Genomic DNA, 16,680 nt, shown 5'->3' with positions numbered 1-16,680 from the left:
GTTGAACCTAGGCTATTTTTTCTAGTCCCAATCCAGATAAGTTTTGTCCATTAAAGGCAAGCCCAATAACAAAAAAAAAATATGAATAATTAATGACTCGCACTTTTTCTTTAAATGAACTGAGTCTGACTTCCGTCGGTTTCAGGTGCAGCCGTTCACAATATCTGGACTCAAGGCGCGGCATATTACATCAACCATCTTCCACGCCAACCGCGCGCCGGCTACCGTACTGATGACAGCTCCACAGACTACTGTCATCTCACAGGCCACCGTTGACGGCACACACGCCAACCCTGTCAAATATTCCGATATAGACAACATGATCAACTCGCTACCAGGACCGCACACAAACACCATCAATCTTTCCTCAGTTCTCGTCAAAGACGACGGCCTAACACGCTTCGACAGCATCCTGACCGATTCCCGAGAACTCCATCTCTCTAACACCGCATCGGCCATCGTCCACTCGACGGGCAGCGCGACTCAAGTAATAAGAAGAGTGTGTTATGATGACGACAATAAAAGAGAAAGAGACAGACTGTTTTTGGACGAACCCGACGCTCTTATTGCGGGCGAAGACGCCAAAATGCTGGCCGAAGATAGTTCCAGAGACGCAACCATGGAGTCTATGGTCGACGTGGATGACGGCAACTCATCACCAGAGCGACACGCGGAGCTGTTTTGGGAGTCGAACTCTGCTTCCGAACGCTCCGAGGGTCGAAGACCTATGGACTTCAGCAGCGATAGCGAGAAGTGCTGCAAGAGTCCCTCCTACGACGAGACCAACTCTACAGATTCGAGCGGCGTCGGCACTCACATGAGGCTCGACTCCGTGATCAAGGAAGCGAGGGGCCGGGACCGCAGCGGCAGCGCCGACGGGTCCTCGGCGGAGGACACGCACCCTCCGCTGCGCACGTACCCGGCCAAGAGGCTGTACCACGCGCTGGAGGGCGGCGCGGAACGGAGCGTGTCAGGCAAGACGCGCGCAGGCGAGCGCTCGCCCGACAGCGTGGAGGTGCGGCGCCGCGCCTCGCTGCGGGGCGTCGTCAAGCGCGGCTGCCACTGCTGCAGCGGCGAGCCCGCGCCGCCACGACCCAAGAAGCCCCGCCAGAGGAAGCCCACCATGGACTTCAACGCCAACTAACCTGATTACCAAACCCTATTGTGACCAGAGTTGAAGCGACTTTTATAATAATACCCTTCTCTCCAACCTTCCACTTTGGTCGACTGACTTAACCCGATTACGAGCATTATTTGGGCTGTGGCATGCGATGCGACTGCGCATTTCGTCTTGACTGAAGCACGATCTCTTATCGATGATTCGCTTAGGTGTATTATAATGAAAATTGTTGAAATTGTTTTGTATATAATTTTATAAGTGACCGGTAGCTATAAGTTCGCAGGTGGTTTAATAAGTGATTTTATTTTGTTAAAGTTTAGTTGCAAACTTAATTAATGTTTAGTTCCTTTTAGGTGTTATTATTTCTTAAGTTTTAACTTGTGACTTCACCTATGAGTTCAAAGTCTAATAATTTAGTCGAATCGAAACGTTTGCGTTGGACTGTTGACTTTCACTTGATGTAATATATCCATATACATATTGTATTGATATGTAATTGTATAAAAAATGTATTTGTAGGTTACCTCCATTATAAAGTTAAGTGTTTCTGTTAGTGAATACAGGCCATACTCAAATGTGAATTTAATCTTTTAGCTGTTAGAGGTTACATAATTGAAATAGTCCTTCGTTTTGCTAGACTGATGGAAAGCTGGAAAGTATTTGTTCGGTTGCCATTGTACTATACTCGCCTAGCTTTAGTTGTACTTCCACGAATTATGCACAAACGGATTGAAAACGAAAGACGGTTAGAGCTTTAACTTCGCTCTTTATTTTTGAGAACTTCTTTTTCGGAAATAACTTAGTTTTCGTGCCAACGTCTTGGCTTTGTTCGCGCTTACTTTCCAAAGTTTAGACGCTGTTTAATATAATTTTAACACTAGTAGTGACATGTTAAGCTAGTGTGAATTTGATATCCATAGTGTAAAAGTGTAAATATATTTGTCCCCACCATTTATGGGGACCGTCTAGTCACTATTGATACCCGAATATTATATAGCATATAAATAGCCCGATACGTCGGGCCTAGACGGCTTTTCTCGGCTGAAAGCCTTTCGTGCAGTATTTTACAGCTTATATTGTATATAAAACATCCGGGGAAATACTATTTTCTTTTCAAAATACATGATTAACTACATTTAAAACATTGTGGTAGTTGCATTCATTCCAAACTGTAAATAAATGGAGTGTTTAAATTTTAGTGAATTTAGTGATTTGGCTGTTTGGCCGTATTTTAGTGACAAATTGTAACTGAAAATGATGTCTCGGCGAGGGTCGCAGTGTAACCCATAGTTCAGGATGTTTCTGTAGATTTAAGATAGAATTATTAGGTAAAAACAATTTGCCGTGCCTATAGTCCGAGTGCGTTACGCTGATCATGAGACGACATTAAAAAATTTGGAAAAAATCGAATTCAGACTAAAGGCACTAATAATTAATAAATACAATCCAGTGAAAAATGTATTTTAATCTGTGAGTTTTTCGAAATCTGTATTTTTTTCTCGTGGCTAATGGTTTTCTGCCATTTGTAAACGTAAGGTTCAAAACGTTTTTATATAATCCATCATGTTGTTATTGTTCGAAATATTGTAGGTAAGTGTACCTTCGATATTAAATGTCAAACATACAGTATTGCAGACGCGTTCTTTTTTGTTATATTTTCACTTAGATGTTTAAATTTATTAGCTGTAAAAACTAATAATTAATGTTAGGAGGTTTCATCATTTTTTTTCTAATTCACCCGAAGTGTTTTTGTGATTCTGTAAACATTATTTTTTAAAGTGCTACAGAAAAAATGATCATTAAAACTTATCTATTAAAGATTCGCGGTTTTTATTTGTCTCTTATAATCACATGCTTAAGTTGTTACATACATTTACATTAGGTCGTCCATTAATCACGAAATTTTCGAAAGGGGAAATTAGAGAAAATCACAAATATTTATTTTACAGAATTTAATTACCCTAATACTTACGTATCTGTATTTAGGATTAGAAGGTTTAAAAAGTTGCCTTAAAACCTCACGTGTTTAATAGGCGGTCCCTATACATTTGTATAAAACTGGTACATACAAATTTTACTTAGGACAATCTTACTATAACACCAGGGTTGAGGTCGGTCTTTGACGTTCAGTCAGAAGAACAAAGGTCATAGTTAAAAACCAAAACCACAAGTTTGGATCAGCTAGCTAAAGATACATAGATCACGAAAAATCTATATAATGCAATTTACAAATATTATAAACGTTTGGGGTTTAGATAAGTACTTTTTTTATTTATCAGTCTGATTACATAATATTTTTAGGTCAAATGACATTTACCACACAATCAGTAAACAAGACTTTGTAAAGAAAAAAATGTGCGCGGTTTCGCTTCAATATGTCTCGCGTCTCTTTTATACCAAGCTGTTCACTAATGGTGCGAAAGACATATCACTCATCTCTTTCGCTCTGGGCGATGTACTATATTTCTTTCCTGCTTTCATTGTAATCATATAGCACACGATACACATCTATCTACCAATTCCTCTTATCTTTTATCCTCTTCATGACGGCAAGCACTTCAATCCTAAACTCTAACCTTTCATCTTCACTATACTTCACAATGGTCGGTAAAAGCGACGCGAAGAATGCTTCGTCTTCATTCATCAACCGAGGGTCAGAATCCACTTCCACAAAGTCTATGGCATCGTTTGTATCGTAAGCATCGTGGTCGGGTTCTTCAAAACTTGTATCAGTAACTTCTTTATCCCTTTTCTTCTTTGGAGTGTAGTCGCCATTGTCTCTCTTTTTCCTCTTCGTTCCGTAGCTAGTTCCTTCTTCTGGTTCTACCTCTTGTTTCATATAAGAGTATGATGGTTCTTCACTTGGGTATTCTTCATTGCGTTCTTCTTCGGGCACCACTTTGATGAGGAACTTGAGATGGTCGTACAGTAAGTATTTCTTCTTGGGCCTCCCCATTTTGGTCTTCAATGTTTTAATGAACGTGTCTCGAATGTTCGTCCATTTGTTTAGAATGAGGTCACCTGAAAAATAAATAATTTATAGTACCTACCAGGTAGGTATCTTATTTTTTTCATATACATCTGTATTGGTGCTAATTCCTGTAAATACCATCTAATTTTATTTTAAGTTATATCTGTCATTTTCTTATCCGCCGAAAAGGAAAGGGACGGGTAATCGACAAGCATAAAATTTATGGAACACACGTCAATTTTAAGCACAAATCTAAACCAACCGTCTAAAAATTTTACATCTGTCAATAACCCGACACATTCATTTACTCATTCTTCCTAAAATTAAGAGCTGTGAATCATCCGTCCCTTTCCTTTTCGACGGATATGAAAATGACGGATATAACTTTAAATAAAATTAGGCGGTGTCTGCAGGAATCGGGGGAAATTAAAAAGTTATCATCTCCCTAGCATTATCCTGTTTTTGGGTCCGCTTACCTAACCTGAAGATCCCATCAAGGGGTCGGTTTTTTTACAGAAGCGACTGCCGGTCTGACCTTACAACCCGCGAAGGAAAAACCAGCCCAATATAGGTTAGGTCACGTACCTATCTCCGAAAATGCATTTCTCGGGAATGTGGGTTTCCTCACGATGTTTTCCTTCACCGCTAAGCACATGATAATCATTTACGATCCAAACAATTTATGAAAACAAAATCGACAATCATTGGTTTAGGCCGGTTCTGGAATCGAACCTGCGACCGCAAGGTGAGAGGCAAGCGTTCTACCAACTGGGCTACCACGGCTATATCTTATTAAAAAGTATCACGAAGAATGCTACACCCTCTTCAAGTATTAAATGTGGTATTACACCGAAAAAAGCGTGGCTCTTAAATTAATGATGATGAGATACCTATCTTATTTATTTATTTGTAAGTACACAATAATAAAATACAAATTATTAACGGCCTCAGTGGTCCAGTGGTTGAGCGTTAGGCTCGCGATCCATAGGTCCCGGGTTCGAATCCCAGTGGGGAAATATCACAAAAATTACTTTGTGATCCCTAGTTTGGTTAGGACATTACAGGCTGATCACCTGATTGCCCGAAAGTAAGATGATCCGAGCTTCGGAAGGCACGTTAAGCCGTTGGTCCCGTTTACTACTTACTGATGTAAGTATGTAGTCGTTACATGAGTCATGTGAGGGGTTTTTGGGGGCTCAATAGTAACCCTGACACCAGGGTTGATGAGATTGGTAATATATCTCAACCCACACGGGAGAAGAATAATACAAATTATTTACTTATTACACAAAAGATCTTTAGCGTTAAGTATGTGCGAATTTTATTTTTGTTGAAGTAATAAAACAAAATTTTTAATCACCTGTCGTTCGTTTTTCATCCCAACCCATTTCTTCATACCGCTCCTCTAGATTATTGAAAATTTCTTCCCAAGCATTTCTTCTTTCGACTCTATCTTTGTAATTCTCTAAAGTTTTATCCCAAAGACACGGTTTATTTCTAACACCTTCTATTAGCTGTATCACGTCATATTTAAATCCTTTTGCCATTATTTCACTTTTAAAACGCTTAAAATCACTGTTAACATTACCATGTTTTGGACGTCACTGCGCTGTCTCGGAATTCTCGGATCGTGTCGTGTGTTTCTGTTCCTTTCTTACTTTATGCGGGTGATAGAGACGGCCGGCTATCGAGGTCGCCGACATTTTGTTCTCGTGTCTCAATGTCGTATCGTACGTCCAATTTAGCTTGAGCTCTGTCTTTTTTCAGAAATAGCAAGCGTTAGATGGACATACACGGATCAGACAGGCCGGTTGTGATTTCCCGCGTCCGGCGCGGCGTCTCGTGTCGTGAATGAATGCCGTGGTAAGCGTGAAAATGTTCTGGGTCCAATGGATATTATAACTTATAAAATAGTGATTAAAGCTGATAATTCATATGTTTGATTACGGCACACATTGTTTTTGGTGAACGTAGCCCTACGAATAAATAATAATATTTGAATAAATAATAATATTTATTCGTAGACGTAGCCTGGAAACTCCCGAATTAGGTATGTAACGTGTCGCAAAGATAATATTACTTATAGGTAACTAATTATTCCAAGAAACTATGGAATCCCATAGTTTCTGCGCGTCGGGAAATAGGCGTAAGTTTATTATGTAAGTACTTACTTTTTTTGACGTGACTTATTGTAGATTTGCCGCAGATGGCATTAACCTACTTTGCCGGAGAAATGGGGGTGTATGTGTAAGTACTTAATCTCTTAGTTCACGTACACTACATACCCTCTAGCCACTGGACAAGTGTGTAACAAAACACATAATAACGGGTTCTTACCGCGTTTAAATCAGGGACATCGGGAGTCTCATATCCCTGATTTAAACATCTTCATCGTTGATTTTGATTTGTTTTATTTTATTTATTTATTTATTTTATTTATTATTATTACAAGTTCTTATAGCTAATTTACACCACTATCCAAAACAGACCCAAAAGAGCGTGTTAACGCGATAAATTGTTTTTAATGCAGTGTTACAGTAGCAACCCAAAAAGACCGAAGCCTGTGATAGGGTTAGCTACAAATTTCGTCTTAAGACAATGACATAAATATACATATTCAGTAGGTAGACAGCGCGGCGTAATTTTAATACAAAAAAAAACTTAAAATAGATATTAAAGGATTAGTAATTAATTTAAAATTATGTAGTTAGTAAATAATGCTAAAGTTAGTAACAACATTGTAAACAAATTATTTTAAAAGCTCAGAGTAAGCAGATGAGAGATGAGATTTATGAGAGATGTGGTGTAAAAGACGATATAGTGACTAAGATTGGAAGGGAATGTTAGGTTGGTTTGGACACGTAGAGCCGATGAAGGATAATAGAATTGCAAAACCGGTTTATAAAGCGAAAGTTGATGGTAGGGCTGGCAGAGGAAGACCGAGAAGGACTTACATTGACCAAATTGGAGATGTCCTTAGAAAAGGTTTAATACGATCTACTCTGAACCGGCGTGCGTGTATGGAGCGATTGATGAATGTGGAGGAAGCAAGATAAGTGTGTCAGGATCGAAGCAAATGGAATTCTATAGTCTCTGCTTACCCCGGTGGGAAATAGGCGTAAGTTTATGTATGTATGTATGTAAGTTTTATTTTATTATGTGTTTTAATTATGATATTTTTTTTTTATTTATTTATTAATTTTTGTAATAACCGCGTAAATCTAAAAACAAAGTAAGTGTGTAACATTTCACAACGCTTATACACATGTTTATTACGAACGAGCCCAAATTAACTTTGTGATCCCTAGCTTGACACCTAAAGACATTGCAGGCTGATCACCAGATTGTCTGAAAGTAAGATGATCCGTGATGCGGAGGGCACGTTAAGCAGTTGGTCCCGGCTACTATTTACTTGTGTAAGTATATAGTAATTCTTTATTCTTCTTATGAGCCCTGTCTGGGTCCTCTGGCGGCTCAATAGTTACCCTGACAACCGGGTTGATGAGATCGGTTGTTGAAGTCACAACCCATACGAGAGAAGAAGATTACGAAACATACGTACCTGGTAATTATTACCTAATCTGTGCTCTATATGGGTTAATTCCTCAACCAAGATTGAAGATTTCAAACTCCAAACTGCAAGTAGCAAATTCCAAGCTACCCGATATCTGGAAGACATTGCCACTTAGCAATAAAGCCGCCTATTATACTTACTCTTATTTCACTTTTTTATATTTCCTCTGTGTGCAATAAAGTACTTGTTATGTTATCTCTTTATTTGGCCCGAAGCACGGAGCTGAACCATTGCTAAACTTTTCTCAAGTTTCCAAGTAAGTTATCTAAGATTATCTATGAACAAAGACCAAATCTACAAAGCTCTATAGTTCCAAATCCATAGAGTCCAAAATAGCGCAAAAGTACTGCATAGTGTCATTCTCAAACCCTATCGATTGTTGCGCGCGCACCCACTGTCAGGGGACAGACGTGAAAAAATCCACATTGACTCGACCCGCGAGGTTATTTTTACCGGATTTTATTATAATTATTTAATTTTCTTACTCGAGCTGTATAACACTGCCGCGCAGACGTGACTTTTCGTCTTTTCAACAAGTTTATCAACATGGTGCACTAGATTTTAAACTTTACGCTACCGGTTTCTAGGTGGTAAGTGTCTTTCAATTCTAGTATCATTTATGCGTTAAAAAATGCTTTAGTTACTTGTATTATCAATGGAAAACCATTTGGAAATGTTGCTTTAGTCATATTTTAATTCATATCTTAAAGTAGCGGAATTAGTGAGAACATTCACAGTTGCCGACTTTCCATTTGCCCTTTAGTGTTAAAACTGTCTGTGAAGTAATTTGAAGTAATTAAAGTGCAATGAAATGAATTTCTTTAACTTTCAATAATAAAGCGCCTGTAGAAAACAAATAGCTTAGGGAAATAATTATTTAACTGACGGCAATGTGCAACTTTGCTCTCAAAGTTATATCAGGCACTTTAATAGGAATGCAATAAATTATGACATAATTAACTAATACACACTTAATAAAAAATGCAACTTAGTAGGTGCTTTATGATAGCGCAGTTACCTATTTATCGATTACTGAGCCTTGGCCGATAAACTATTATTGATGAGTAGATGTACTTTCCTATATAAATGATGCATGTAAATGTACTTCATCTAATAGATTTTATCGGGCTTCGCAACGTTAGCGTCATATGTCGTTATTTCCAGAGTGAAATAAGAAAAAGGCAATTGAATTCAAGTACGTACACTCACTTATACCTACGAGTACACATTGCTTTAATAGAATATAATATATAAAATCTCATCAAAAGTCTTATGCAATTATTTTTTTAAATGTATTCATTAACAAAGTTTTAGTCATTCTTTACATAACTAACGTCTTCGCCTAAAACTACTGCAACTTCTGACAACCTGTGTAGCCGGGGAAAAGAAGCTACAAGAAAAACTTCGGCACAGGGCTTTTGACGTTCTTTAATAAACATAAAATATTGTTATACAATGTAGTAAGTAGGTCTTTATGGGATAAGTAGGATTTCTTATTATACTTCAGAATTTAGAAATAATGTAACATAAATAAGCCCAAAATTATTGGCTAGTCATTTCACATAGTACTGTACATCCACCGACCTTTCTATTAGACCACGAAAGAACATACGTACAGTCATGAACAATATCATGTACCCACTTTAGAACCCTGTCGCTGTACATCCATCTTAAGGTGAACTAAGTACTCAGGCTTCACCGAGCTTTCTATTAGACCACGAAAGAACATACGTACAGTCATGAACAATATCATGTACCCACTTTAGAACCCTGTCGCATTATCATATTTGACATTTAATGTAACTTAATTTGTCAAAAAGTTCATGTGACAAATATGATAGTGCGACAGGGTTCTAAAGTGGGTACATGATATTATTCATTACTGTACTACTAGACTAGTATTTAAAGTAACTGTTATAAATACCTATCTACCCCGCTCAGGCGCGATGTGGTCGGTGTGCGTGCCCGGATGGGGCGCGGCGATGGTTGCGGGCGCGCTTCTCCTGTACAGCACCCTCGACGTGGCGTACTTCGCGCGTATGATGTACACCGTCGCACGCGCACGATACTTCCGCAAGAAGGCCTGCATACTCGAGACCACCGAAGTCGACTGTAAGTACAGCAAAGTGGGTTATTCGCTAGCAGGAACAACAAAATATTACATTTTCTTTTATCAATAACTAGATGACTCGGTGTACTTTGAATCACTCATCCTAATTTTTCACCGTTTAAATCAACATCGCAAAACCAAAATCAGCTTCTAGAGTTTTAGCGAGATAATCGAACAGCTATTGATTTTTATATTTAAGTAGAGACATTCAAACATTTTAACGTTTATTTTCTATCTATCTATCTACTCAGCCTGTCTTCACCCACTGCTGGGTATAAGCTTCCTCCCTTCCACGCCATCTTTTCGACTCCTGTGCAGTCCATTGCTTTCCTGCGTATCTCACAATGTCATCCGACCATCGGGCTGGTGGTCTGCCTAGATATGTTCCAAGTGTCCTGGCCATCTCCACGTAAGCCTAGCAACTCGTATATCTACATCTTCGACTTGAGTGCGCTGCCGAATTTCGACGTTTGGTATACGATCTACCAGGCAGCGGCGTAGCATAGTGGGGGCGGCAGGGGCGGCCCGCCCCGGGCGGCACTTTTTAGGGGGCGGCAAAATTTCACAATCTATAATATATATTATTATACATATTATGTAAATTAAACCCGTTTTCCGTTGTCACGACATACCATAAAAAAGGCTCGACTGATTTTTTAAATTTAACCTCATCATCATCATCATCAGCCCATTAACGTTTTTTTTTTGATTTATTTTCTTTATATCCTTAATCTAAATACATGGTTTGAATGATGCCGTTAAACCACAGAGGTTCCCACTGCTGGGGCACGGGACTTCCCTATGGATGGATAGGGAGATCGGGCCTTAAACCATCACGCGGGCCCAGTGCGAATTGATGGTTATTAACGACTGCTAATGCAGCCGGGACCAACGGCTTAACGTGCCTTCCGAAGCACGAAGGAGCTCGAGATGAAAACTTTTTTTTTGTGGTCACCCATCCTATGACCGGCCTTTGCGAAAGTTGCTTTACTTCAACAATCGCAGACCGAACGCGATAACCGCTGCGCCATCGAGCTCCTCAGAATTTAACCTATATAATGCAAAATAGTCATGACTGTTCTAGCCGAAAACTTCTCTAGAATTAATGTATGTAATGTATAGTATACATTCAATTGAAACATCTAAATAAAAGGGCGGCAAAATTGTCTTCCGCCTATGCTTGACTTCACGCGCTCCATACCCCATTTGTTTTTTTTAATACGGCTTTCTTAACAGCAATCTAAATCCCTGTTCCAGCATGGTGCCTCCTCAACGACATTGACACATTACTTTACCACATGAACAACGCCCGTTACCTCCGCGAGCTGGACTTCGCCCGGGCAGACTTCTACGAGCGAACAGGCTTGTACGCCAACATCAAGGCGGCAGGCGGCGCCGTCGTACAAGCCGCGTCGACCATCCGCTACAGACGTTACCTGAAGCCGTTTACCAAGTTCACTATAACTTCCAAGGTGAGTTTGAAATTCTTAAGTTACCCGCGGTTATCCGTGACTTCTTTCGCGTTACAGAACTTTGCCACACATTTTTACCCCCTTAGGGGTCGAATTTCGCAAAATGCCGTCGAAGTGATTACTAGGCTACGTTCTAAAAGGAACACCCATGCTAAATTTTAAACTCCTAGCACCTGTAGTTGTGTAGTTAGGGGTCGAAGATGAGTTTGAAATTCTAAAGTTATCCGCGGTTATCCGCGACTTCTTTCGCGTGACAGAACTTTGCCACCCCTTTTTACCCCTGTAGGGGTCGAATTTCGCAAAATGCCATCTCAGTGAGCACATACGTCATAAATGGAACCCCAAAAATTTTAAACTCCTAGCACTTGTAGTTTTCGAGATTTCGTGATGACCGAGTCAGTCAGTGAGTGAGTGATGTTTGGAATTTCGGGAATAGGGTAGGTATTTCACGGATAGGGTATTCTACAAATAGGGCGTTCTACGAATAGGGTATTCTATGAATAGGGCATTTTGGGAAAGAACCCAAAATCTAATGCAGGTCCATTTGCGAATGAGTCCTTTGTATACCAAACCACCTTACGCTTATTTAAGTATATATAAATGGGAAAAAATAGGTACTTACCTTGTATTTATTTTTCCCCTACGTTTTGATGGCGTGCCAGCCACCCTGTACACAGCATGACTGGCGAGCCCAGTGATTGTTACGATGAAGATGTTTTTAGTGTCACTACCCTCAATTCAGTATTATTTGTCGGAACACCCATCATTCACACACTGGCTAACTGGTGCCTATTATTACAAACTTGATCTTATTTTCGTGTGACAGTTCTTAAACTAGTGCTGTCCTTCACCAACAATAAGTACAAGAAGCGAGTTAGAACTATGTTTCGTTCTGTCAAATTACCTAGGTGGGATGATGCGGGTTGATTGATAATGAAAATTAAGGTGGTAATTACCCGAATCTCGACACCGGAGTCAACTTGCGACATAATAACGAAGGACTTTTCAGGCTACGTTCCATAAAAATAAGGAGTCCTCATATTGATAAGTTGTCCAAAAGGCTCAGCTCAGCAGCATTCGCGGTCAAAAAAATTCGTTTAATAACCGATGTAGAAACCGCGCGATTAGTTTATTTTGCCTACTTCCACAGTCTAATGTCGTACGGCATCTTGCTGTGGGGTCATGCTGCAGATGTGAACAGCATTTTTGTTCTGCAAAAGCGAGCCATTCGGGCGATTTACAAATTGGGACCCAAGACGTCACTTAGAAATAAATTTAAAGAAATTAGTATTTTAACTTTGGCATCACAATATATCTTTGAAAACTTAATATATGTAAAAAAACATATAGGATTATTTGCAAAAAATAGCGATCGGCAAATTGTTAATACCCGGAATAAAAATAAACTTGCTTTACAAGTCAGTCGATTACATAAGGTTACTAAATCTTTTAAGGGGCAATTGTGTACGTTTTTAGAATAAGATTCCCATTGACATTCAGAATTTGCCTTTCAACTGTTACAAAAAAGGTTATTATAAAGTTAGTGATTATTTAGAAGATATGAATGCATGGGATTAACTGTCTGAGAACTGATATTATAAAGTAAGGCAATAAGGGACTTGTGTACAAAGAAAACATATTCATCATCATTTCAACGCTTCAACCAATAGATAGTGTTAGAAAGTTGAAGAACTTGCTGTTGATTGGTTAATTTTATATGTGTAAATACTAATAAGGGACTTTCCAGGCTATGTTCTCCAAAAATAATAATTAGATAGCGCGATCGAGAGTAAACGTGATAATTACCTATTTTCTCATTACTCGGGTACATAATTATTAAAAAAATACAATGTAATGGCAGAAGCATATATGAAAATAATTGTTGCTTGATATTTGTATCAGACTACTTAAATAGAATTATGTTGCTACCTATATTGCTACTTTTTATTTTGATCAGAATAATAATGGGTGGAAGATGTAATTGTGCCTGGGGGTAATAAAAAGGGTCATAATTTATACCCAAAAATAAAGATAAAACATGTCTGTTATCTATGAAGTTTGAAGGTTAACCGAAGGCAAATTTTTAAAGCGCCATATATTGTGTTTGGGGACTGTAGTTTGGAAAGTCTCATTCTTCTTCTTATCGTGTGGGCTGTGAGGTGGAGTACCAACCCCATCAACCCTGGTGTCAGGGTTATTATTGAGCCACCGTAGGCCCCTGAAATGACTCATTTCTCCGACCATGACGATTTCCGACGACGTACTTACATCAGTAAGTAATAACCGGGACCAACGGCTTAACGTGCCTTTCGAAGCACGGACCACCTTACTTTTGGGCAATCAGGTAATCAGCCTGTATTGTCCTAACCAAACCAGGGATCACAAAGTGTTTTTTGTGATTTGTCCCCATCGGGATTCGAACCCGGGACCTCTGGATCGTGAGCACAACGCTCAACCACTGGACCACGGGAGCCGAGTCCCTCATTGAAAAATACACACATAAAATCACGCCATTTTCGCCTGTATAAAAAGAGACAGCGGAAATCCACTAACTACGATATTGACACCGATTTCGCGTCTTAAAACTTACATTTATTTTCGATTTAATACTTGAAAACTCACTTGACATTCTAATCCGTTTTCCAGGCAATTTACTGGGACGACAAGACAGTGTTTATGGAGCACGAATTCGTGGGTCCAGGCGGGTTCGTGCACGCGGTGGCGGTGTGTCGGCAGCGCGTGATCGACACGTCGGCGGCGGCAATTGCCGAGCTGTTGATGCAGCTGCACTGCGCCGGCGGCTGCCGCACTCCGCCCGCCAAGATGCCACAAGAGGTAACACACACATAAACATAAACTTACGCATATTCCTCACTGGGGTAAGAAGAGAGCAGAGACTTTCATTTGCTTCGATCCTGCCACAATCGTTTCACACACACACACACGCTGGTTCTGAGTAGATCGTACTAAACATTTTCTAAGGACATCCCTAATTTGGTCATTGTGCGTCCTTCTAGGTCTTCCTCTGCCAGCCCTACCAGCAACCTTCGCTTTAGCCACTTTCGTGATCCTAACACATATTTCTCACTTAAGTGCTTATGAATTATGTTCAGCGGTGTCTGCTTAAAAATGCGTTATAGATCAGCGAACGCTATCTACGTAGATAAATGTCATACAGCTATTGAATCTATAATTGGTTCCTGTGACGCGCTGGCTGATAGCTGGTTATAGTTCATACTTTCAGAGTCTTATCATAGTATTCACAATTGGTAATGCCCTTCACCACCCATGGTACACACAAACGGAATCAACGTTCATTTGATAGGTAGGAACTTGCTAAGGCTCTTTCTCACTTCACATTATGAGAGTCCCTACAAATATCGACGAGGCAAGTTCCGTCGCCTTCCGCGATCGGATCGTAACTGACTGAGTTGCTGAATGCTGACAGGCAGTGACTAGCCTTCCCCCACTCCAACTCGCATAACGTCGGAGCGCTGCAACTTCACTGCAATCGTCGATGAATCACCGTTCCGTGCTCATGACTTGTCACAAGTCATAACGCATGTATAGTTTAATCACGCCCGTATCTTTAGGTACTAGGAGTTGGGAGAACAGCCACAACTTATCAATAAAATACCTAATCGGAAGCCATTTCTGATATTCGTTGAAATAAAGATTCAGATTCAGATTCAGCCTAAGCCTTTGCTTCTCGATGATTAATATTAATAATTCTTTATTACAGTTGGAGCTCTGGGTGCAAAGCAACGAACTGAGTTCAGCCAGGCTCCGAGCGCCGCCGTCTCTCCTCGCGTCTCTCGAACCTCACCCCCACCCCCTGAGTTGCGGCGAGGTCATGCCGCCCCCACCTCCCTCCGAATGAGCCCCCTCTCACTGCCCGACCGACTGTCTCCGCTCTCGCTTGCGCATCAACACGTAAACCTGTCAGAAAGAGACAACAACAGGGGATACTCGTTCGGACAGTGAGCGTTCCGTCAGTCGCATCGAGATCGCCGTGGACTGCAGACGCGTAAAACGACTTCGACTTTTGTTTAAAGACATATTTGTATAACTTTATTTATAGTTAGGTTTTAATTTCAGAAGTAATCATGTTTTCGTATTATTTTTTATTGTCCTATTCCGACGTGCCTGTATTCTAACGTATCTGTAATATTGTTTAGGATAGATGTTCGTGTAAGTACTAAAAGTACTGCATTATCACTAAAACTTAATTATACACTCAACATCAAGAACTCAAGATACTTTAAGACATTCTCCTATACAGAAAGCAACAATTTTGAAATGTTTTAACTTAACGTAACTGAATTTACTTTAAATTATTGTGAATTATTTCAAGATCCCAAAACGTTTTCAGAAAGAACTTCAGTAAACAAAATAAGTGTTCCAAGTTTGCAACTCTTGATGATTCTTCAATGTTAGGTAAATTCCGTTCAGCAGCAATTAAAAATCCAAAAAGGCTGAATATGATTTTCTCGCAAATAGGTATTCTATCAACAACTCACAAATTGATGTAAGTATTATTTATTATTATTGAAATTATTATTAAGTAATGTGTGACCATTTGTTTTAGGCGCAATGTTCCGTGTTCACTAAAACTATTGAATTGACTTTTGAGTGAATAGACAAATAATTTGTATCATTCACTGCCTTTTGAAGATGACTATTTACCTGTATTTGTTTAAATTGTGTCCTCTAGCAAAGCTAGTTACCTTGTTATCCTAAATTATAATTATTTCCAAGTATACTTTCAATGTCTACTGTATTAACAGCATTTATCATTATTGTAATTATGTGACACAATAAAGTTCAAATTAGTTAAAAGTTTGTATTTTATTGTTATTTAGCGCCTTTGATTCTTATAGGGAAATAACACTAACAAATAATAACGTATGCTGCATGTTTATAAAAAAAATATGTCCTACCGCTTATTATAAAAGAATTACCGCTACCAATATTCAAAAGCAAAGTAAAATAATTTCTAATTCACCATTCCTTTTACTCTGTACTTACATAAACAGCCTATATACGTCCCACTGCTGGGCACAGGCCTCTCCTCAATCAACCGGAGGGGGTATGGAGCATACTCCACCACGCTGCTCCAATGCGGGTTGGTGGAGGTTTTTTACGGCTAAAAGCCGGGACCAACGGCTTAACGTGCCCTCCGAAGCACGGAATCATCTTACTTTTTCGGACAATCAGGTGATTCAAGCCTGAAAAGTCCTTACCAAACAAAGGACAGTCTCACAAAGTGATTTCGACAATGTCGCCATCGTGAATCGAACCCGGACCTCCAGATTCTGAGCCTAACGCTCTAACCACTAGACCATGGAGGCTGTTACTCTAGATGAATCTAAATATAAATGATGAATGTAAATAGCGCCATCTATATTATTTTTGGAGAACCTAATATATTGA

The 16,680-nt window shown here is 39.6% G+C and overlaps 3 protein-coding genes across 3 annotated transcripts in view; 2 read left to right on the top strand and 1 right to left on the bottom strand.

The window, feature by feature from the left end:
- LOC126377793 (uncharacterized) overlaps positions 1–2,940 on the top strand; it is a 33,879-nt gene extending 30,939 nt beyond the window's left edge. The window contains exon 16 of the mRNA XM_050025626.1: positions 146–2,940. Within this exon, the coding sequence (XP_049881583.1) occupies positions 146–1,144 (999 nt within the window). The 3' untranslated portion in view covers positions 1,145–2,940. The remainder of the gene's footprint in view (positions 1–145) is intronic.
- LOC126377905 (uncharacterized) lies at positions 2,596–5,690 on the bottom strand. The gene is made up of 2 exons (XM_050025960.1): positions 5,452–5,690; positions 2,596–4,141 (listed from the first exon to the last, which is right to left on the bottom strand). The coding sequence occupies exons 1-2, from the start codon at positions 5,636–5,638 to the stop codon at positions 3,633–3,635; spliced, it is 696 nt and encodes a 231-aa protein (XP_049881917.1). The 5' UTR covers positions 5,639–5,690; the 3' UTR covers positions 2,596–3,632.
- A 2,430-nt stretch (positions 5,691–8,120) lies between these two features.
- On the top strand, positions 8,121–16,022 carry LOC126377903 (protein THEM6-like). Its single transcript, XM_050025958.1, has 5 exons — positions 8,121–8,255; positions 9,607–9,777; positions 11,033–11,247; positions 13,894–14,082; positions 14,990–16,022. Exons 2-5 carry the CDS (start codon positions 9,612–9,614, stop codon positions 15,125–15,127), a joined length of 708 nt encoding a protein of 235 aa, XP_049881915.1. The 5' UTR covers positions 8,121–8,255; positions 9,607–9,611; the 3' UTR covers positions 15,128–16,022.
- Positions 16,023–16,680: the final 658 nt, after the last annotated feature.

Source organism: Pectinophora gossypiella, chromosome 24 (assembly GCF_024362695.1).
Source record: "Pectinophora gossypiella chromosome 24, ilPecGoss1.1, whole genome shotgun sequence".
Lineage (NCBI taxonomy): Eukaryota > Metazoa > Arthropoda > Insecta > Lepidoptera > Gelechiidae > Pectinophora > Pectinophora gossypiella.
This window is presented reverse-complemented; position numbering and strand designations above follow the sequence as displayed.